The sequence below is a fragment of the Oreochromis niloticus genome, linkage group LG18, assembly GCF_001858045.2.
Source record: "Oreochromis niloticus isolate F11D_XX linkage group LG18, O_niloticus_UMD_NMBU, whole genome shotgun sequence".
NCBI classification, from domain to species: Eukaryota; Metazoa; Chordata; class Actinopteri; order Cichliformes; family Cichlidae; genus Oreochromis; species Oreochromis niloticus.
The window spans coordinates 32204998-32212550 of record NC_031982.2 but is presented as its reverse complement, the minus strand read 5'-3'; the positions used below and the strand labels follow the sequence as shown (position 1 = coordinate 32212550).

At 38.5% G+C, this 7553-nt stretch overlaps 1 protein-coding gene across 1 annotated transcript; it reads right to left on the bottom strand.

Moving 5' to 3' along the window:
• Positions 1-1383: 1383 nt before the first annotated feature.
• Positions 1384-3449, bottom strand: LOC109195560 (tripartite motif-containing protein 16-like). The gene has a single exon (XM_019347780.2). The coding sequence runs from the start codon at positions 3260-3262 to the stop codon at positions 1592-1594; it is 1671 nt and encodes a 556-aa protein (XP_019203325.1). The 5' UTR covers positions 3263-3449; the 3' UTR covers positions 1384-1591.
• Between the last annotated feature and the right edge of the window lie 4104 nt (positions 3450-7553).

Here is a 7553-nt window from a genome sequence, read left to right as displayed (position 1 = left end):
ATAAAACTGAGGGACATCCCATTCTTAATCCACAAGGTTTAATATGATGTCAGTCCACCTTTGTAGCTAACTCTTCTGGGACGGCTTTCCACAAGGTTTAGGAGTGTTTATGGGACTTTTTAAACATTCTTCCAGACACATATATGTGAGGTCAGACACTGATGTTGGACGAGAAGGCCTGATTTGACTGGCTGAGTTTCTGTCTTTCCCAATTACTTCAGGTTTGTTATAATACCACAAACATTTTTATGACTTGTCTGTGTGGAATTTATACAGAAAACCTGCAACAATAACAACATCGTCTCCACCAGATGAAACTCCACAGCATGACCTGACATTCAGACACTGAAAAGTTCAGACTGGTCGTGATTATGATTTATGAATGGCCTCCTTGATTTGTCTTTGACTGTATGCTGACTCTGAGTTGCTGAGTTGCTGCTGTGACTGTTTCAGCCTGGTGTTCATTCTTGTATCTGCTCAGGGTCCAGGATGCAGACTGGATAAGGCACATTTAGAGAACACATTTAAAACAAGACAACGAAATAGTTTTTATGTTACTAAGATTAAGAACTGTATTTTATGTATGAGAGAAGAAGAAAACCTTTGGTTAAAGCAGTTTGAATAAAACAGATGTGTAAACATGAAACAAACAATAAAACAAACAAAAAAAAACATTTTTCCTCTTTGAAGCCAAGTTTCTAAAAAAGCTTTGGAGGAATGATTTCATCCAGTTTTGTCCATTATTAAAAAAGACATTTATTTGGCAATTATTCAACATCACCACTTGTGTATAACTCTGCTGATTTCTGTCTCCCTCAGCTCATTTACTCCAAATCAGAAGCATCAGATTTGTGGAGACGCTCTGCCTGCCAGACACAGCTCAGGGCAATGAAACATGTCGATTCTCCACAATATACAGGCCTGTATCATTTAGTGTCTGTATTTAAATGTATAAATGATCGAGTGTGATCAAACTTACATCTAAAAAATGACATTAAATGTCAAACATTAAGTATTTAATTTTTGTTACATTTTAAAAGTTCAAACCTCAAAGACATTAAGTTTACAATCATCTTGATGCATTCTCAATCATCCAGGAAAGTCATTCTCCAAAAGTTGAATCTGTTCATCTGGACGTAGCGTTTACAATCATATATGATCAAGAAAATCAACAATCTTCACATTTCAGAAACTGGAACCAGCTTTAAATGTGACTAAAATAATGATAAAACAATCAATTCTCTAATCATTGACTAACTGATGAATCACTGCAGCTCCAATATATTGTTGCATTTGACAAACCCACTACAGCAACTACAGAATAAAACCACTAACCAGACTGATGACAGATTTCAAACATGCTGAATATGAAGAGTAGTATCATTTAAACTCACATGATTATCAGCCATAAGAACAAATTCAGATTTATATTGATGTAAGGTATATAAATGTAAGTACAGTTTGAATCAGTGCAATATTATTTTCACACATCAATGGACCACTGAACTTCTCAGCTTCTAAAATGTAAAGCCTCATTTAGAAACTACACAAGTACATATAATGGTCAGGGATCAACATGAACCTGTCTTCTCTATTTGACTTTAATCAACTCTGCAGTGGCTCCAAGTCCAATATAAAGTCCAGCATAGAGCGGCTGAGTGAATGTGGTCTGGACTCTGTGGAGGAGAGTCATGGTTTCAGAGACGCTGTAGAAAGACAGAATACCTGCTCTGTGATCCAGGTACACTCCTACTCTGGAGGACCGAGGACCTGAGAGGACAGTTTGGACTTTGTTGTGTTGAAATATATAACTGTTTGTGTCACAATATAATGCCCAAGATTTGTCATTGTTTCCAAATAAACATTCATTTACATTCCCTGCTCTCCTGATATTCTTGTATGTGACTCCTACACCAACTCCTCCCCCTCTCCACTCCACCTCCCAGTAACAACGTCCAGTCAGACTCTCTCTACTCAGGACCTGAAACAATCCAGTGAATCTGTCTGGATGATCAGAATAAGACTGTTGTTGTTCCATAAATATTGCTTTTCTGTTCCCCTCAGATAATAACAGACGTCTGTGTGCTGTGTTTGGATCCAGTGTGATTTCACGTGAATATTTTAAGAATCCAGCTCTGGTCTTTGGCTCTGGTGCTGACAGTAAAACATCCTCTTCAGTGACTGTCAGTGAGATGTTTGTCCATTCCTCTCTCAGAATGTCCTGTAGTTTATCTCTGGTCTCTGACACAGCTGCTGTCACATCCTCAAAGTACCTCAGAGGACGAATATTGATGCTGGATGAGTGTGTAGACTCACTGAGTGCTGACAGTGAGGGGTAGCTGTGTAGAAACTGGTTGTGATCCTCTGTGTGTGAGAGCTGCTCCAGCTCGCCGTCTTTCCTCTTCAGCTCAGCGATCTCCTGCTCCAGCTTCTCCTGAAGCTCTTTGACTCGACTCACTTCAGTTTCCTGCTGGGATCTGACCTGCTGCTTCACATCAGAGCTTCTTTTCTGGATCAGACGGATCAGCTCAGTGAACATCTTCTCACTGTCCTCCACTGCTTTATCAGGAGAGCCATTGATGGCCTCCACCTCCTGTTGAAGCAGCTTCACATCTTTCTCTCGCTCCTGGATTCTCTGCTGGATGTTTAGTCGTCTCACCTCGAGCTCCTTCTGCTTCTCAGTCCTTTCTGCTGCAGCTGGGACTGTTTCATGGCCTTTATGTTCATCCATTGTGCAGAGATAACAGATACTCTGCTGATCAGTACGACAGAAAATCTTCATCACCTCATCATGACGAGAGCAGATGTTCTCCTGGAGCTTCTTGGAGGGGGCCACCAGCTTGTGTTTCTTTAATGGAGCTGCATCATAGTGAGGTTGGAGGTGTTTCTCACAGTAAGAGGCTGGACAAGATAAACAGGACTTGATGGCTTTCAGCTTCCTCCCAGTGCAGACATCACAGGCCACATCTTCAGGTCCAGCATAGCAGTGATCAGCTGGAGCAGCTTGGAGTCCAGTCTTCTTCAGCTGCTCCACTAAAGCTGCTAACATGATGTTTTTCTCCAGGACAGGCCTCGGTGTGAAAGTCTTCCTGCACTGAGGGCAGCTGTGGATTCCCTTCCTGTCCTCTTCATCCCAGAAACTTTTAATACAGTTCCTGCAGTAGCTGTGTCCACAGGTTGTAGTCACCGGATCCTTCAGTAGATCCAAACAGATGGAACAAGAGAAGGTTTCTCGGTCCAGCTGAACTCCTTTCTGTGCCATTTCTCCTCTCAGTGTCAGTGACTGTGTGAGTTTCTCTTCCTTATAACAGAAACTAGTCTGAGCTCTGATCTCAACAACATGTGTTTCTGCAGTGAATGGAGCCTGTCAGCTCTTACACGTCACCACATGTTGGTTACACCCATCTTCAAAGTGCAGATCTGAAGGGGAGGGAACGAGGAAACAGGTGGACAGAGAGGAGGTGCTGTGTTTAAGAGCAGGAAGAAGAGGGAGGGTTATCAGGCTGTGCTTCACTCCAGGAAGAGGAGCAGTTTGAGAGTGATACTGTGTGTTTAACCCTTTTTATTTACTGCTCACATCAACTTTTAAGCTTGGTAACACTTTCTTCTATATAAATAAACTTCAGTTTAGAAATGTCAGAGTTCTCACTGAAGTTAACAAACAGTCCTTCAGTTTTCGTCAATGCTGGAGGATAATGATCCTAAACATACAGATAAGGCAGCCACTGACATGATGCTTATGTTGCATTTAAGTTTATGTTCATTTCAATTGTTTCTGTCCCTCAAACACCATCAAAGGTGAGAGGGTGCAGCAGGTGTAGTAGTTGGTGTATGACGCAGTGAACAAATTAAAAGGTTTTCAAACACATTCAGCTCCACAAAAATGTGATAAATCTTTGACAAGAATAATAAAAATAAACTCTGATCCTTCTTTAAAAGTATTTTTCTGTTGTTATGGTCAAGTTGATCAGAACAATAATCTTGAGCAGGGACGTTGCTAAAGACAGGCATGTATTAATATTAACCCTTTATTGAAGAATCAAATGTATACTTTATTTATAAATTTTATACAGGCCGCCCAGACTTATTTGGTCATTTTGGCTGTAAAAGGGCCAGATCATACTATAAGTGAATGCCTTTGACCCTTTTTTCAGAATAACCTCAGCTTTCAATATCTGGCAGTCATTTTACATTATTGTATTGTTATTACAATGGAACAACAGTTTAAAGTGGATAAAAATGGACTCTGTATTTTTAGATTTTTAGTTAAGTAGAAACTGATTTTCAACAGGAACAAAATTTAACACGACATCAATGTTAAATATGAATTATAATAAATATGTATAAGAAAGTTTTTGAGCCGAGGCCACTCAGGTTTTTAAATCTCCAGGCCTTTTTGGGAGGCATTGCCACTTCTCCACACCTGCGTCTCTGTTCCGTGCGTCATCAATTGTTACCTGTGATTGGACCATCGTTACTCGTGCTTTCTAATGATGCACCGTAACGTTTCGTAAAGCACATCTTCTCATCTTTCAGTAACCGTCTGAAATGTCTCTCTTGCCCAACTGGTCGAGGTGCTACGGTAGTGCAAATCACCCATGGTATTATCTAAGCAGAATTGACTTTTCTTTTTTCAGACAGCAGCAGCTTATGAACAGTTTGTGTTACCATAATACACCAAATATCTCCGTAAAGTGCAACTTTTCTTCTTTTCAAAACTGTTCATATTATATCTCTAACATACACAATGACGGAGTTACAGTCATTTAAAGAGCTCGTATAAAATGGGCTTGCCAGTGGACATTGTAAACAGAGCGCACTGATATGAATGGCAGCATTTTACAGGATTCACTATAAAGATGGCTGAACAGAATGGTGACACTACATTGATGTGACTGACTGCAAATCTCTTCTCAACTCATGACTCTGTGCTCAGTCTGCATATTAAAGGAGGGTTTGTATGAATTAGAAACTTTAATATAAAACTACTCTGTTACCAGTTGCTTCATGTACAGGTTGATGGAGTGGAGGGTGATTTTCCAGCATCTGTGCTGAATAAAATACTTTGGAGGATTTGATGGACTGCCTCTGTGTGATTAACAGAGTGAAATAATGTTTCTCATCTTATCTGCTTTGTCACAAATAGTTCTTTAACATCTTTAATGACTGAGCCTCAGGTTTGATAACTGAAGGCTCCAATATTCTTAGACACTACAATAGGTCAACTGACTATTTAAGTTGCTTTGGAAGGTAACATTGTCTGTTTATCCAGTTGAAATGACGTTTGCAAATGTGAAAAAGGTAGTTTACATTTACATATTGCATTGATGTTAATTATAAGGCACTGCATGTATGACTGGCACCTGACTGGCAATCACCCCTGCTGTCCATTATTAAAGCTGCCATTAATTTAACAATTATTCAACTTCTCTACTTGACTGATTCCATAAATGTCCACATCGAGGCGATAAAGTCAAACACAATAAATAAACTGCACAGCGGTCCACTGATATTTGACGTCCTGGCAGCTCATGAACCGATTGTCTCATTACCACCTTGAATCCATCTCAGCTAGAAAGAAAGAACAAAGAGGCTGAAGGTGGAAAGACAAATGAAAAAACTAAAATGTTTATTTAAAAAAATGCAGAGCAAACAGGAAACATTTGAATTTATTCATAGTTGCACATTATTAAAAACATGAGTGAATGTTGGAGTTTAGTTTGGACTCAATCAGAAACACAAAAGTAAAAATAAACATAAACCAAAAACAAACAGATCCAAATCTATCAGGTTACTGGAACCAGTCAGAGGTCTTAGGGTCATTTTAAAGAGCCTGATGGTGCAGAAACACACACAGCTGTAAACCTGCAGCCAGGTGAAGATTTCAATATAGAAAAAAGTGCAATAAAACAACACCAGTGTTAACAACTCACTGATTTCATGTCAGGCTGATTCACATTTACAGGATAACAATCACCATCAGACGCTGCTGCATTTACTGATTTTAATCCTGTGTTGAATAACACAGGATTAAAATCAGTGAATGCAGCAGAGTTTCAGATTAACAATAACAAGACTAATCCATAGTGTGTAAAAATTAAAGCTGTAAATGAATCCTGAATGTCTGAACTCACAGCTGCAGTCTGACTGTTTTTATGAGATCAGACAATAAAGAAGCAGATCACTGTGGATGAAAACAGAACAAACACTGCAGCTTCATCAGAGGAGTCAAAAACTGGCAGACAGACATTTTGCTGCAACATAAGTAATAATAAACCAAGAGCTTTATGAATGTAAATACAGCAACAGAAACAAATCAGAACGGAAACTTCTACCACAACTTCACTTAGTTTCAAGGTGCATGGAGAAGACCCTCTATTCTTTCTCTAATTACTGTTAATTTTTTCTGCACATCCACACAACTGAGTGGATTTGGGTTGGCTATATTTAATTTGGTATTGTGATTGTGTTTTTTATCGCTCTACTCAAACACGTGTTCTATTTAAAGTGATATCGACCATCTGCAGCAGAGCTGCTGTCAGTCCACAGTAGAGGCCAATCCTTCCTCCACTCACTGTGTTTGATGTCTCAAGTTTTCTCTCAGATTCAGGAAAATCCCTCCCTGCTGCAGAGACACAAAAACATATTAAACAAGTAATTAAAATCACTAATTACCACTAAAATTAATTTCACACACATTTTCCAAGCAGATTATTATTCATGTCAAGTCATGTAGAACTGAAGGAGTTTACTTAATTACCTGATCCAGTTACCAGTGTCACTGAGATAAATCTGCCAACGCCACATTGGCTGTGTCCCAATTCAGGGTCTGCACGCTTGAAGTACGCATTTTAGGTGCGATTATGTCACCGCCACGCGACGACGGCTGTCCCAATTCAAAGTGTACTTCAAATGCATACTCCAAATGCGCTGTCGATTTCCCCAAATATCAAGCGTGGTCCGGTGCACGCTTTGTGGTCCCATATATCCCACAATTCATAGCGCAGCGGTGGGTGTGGATAATTTTGCCGCAAAATACGGCAGAAGGGAGCGGCCGAAGAGTGAACTGGCAAAAGTAAGTACCGAATATCATGTCACGTTTTTATGTGCGAATGTTTAATAATGAAGAACATTAAAACATGACTGTTGGCCACATGTCGGCAAAGTTATGTGACATTAGTGATGTTTGTACTTTCAGCGTTTACTTTATTTTGAAGCCTCTACTTCTAAATATATATACACACACGTGTATATATATGTATATATATATATATATATATATATATTATATATATATATATATATATATATATATATATATATATGTGTGTGTGTGTATGTGTGTATATATGTGTGTATGTATATATATACATATATATATATATATACATATATATGTATGTATACATATATATATATATATATATATATATATATATATATATATATATATATATATATATGTGTATGTGTGTATATATATATGTGTGTATATATATATATATATGTATGTGTGTGTATGTGTATGTATATATATATATACATATGTGGCA

Coding starts and splice junctions, on each gene's coding strand:
- LOC109195560 (XM_019347780.2), bottom strand. CDS start 3,262: ATGGCACAGAAAGGAGTTCAGCTGGACCGAGAAACCTTCTCTTGTTCC.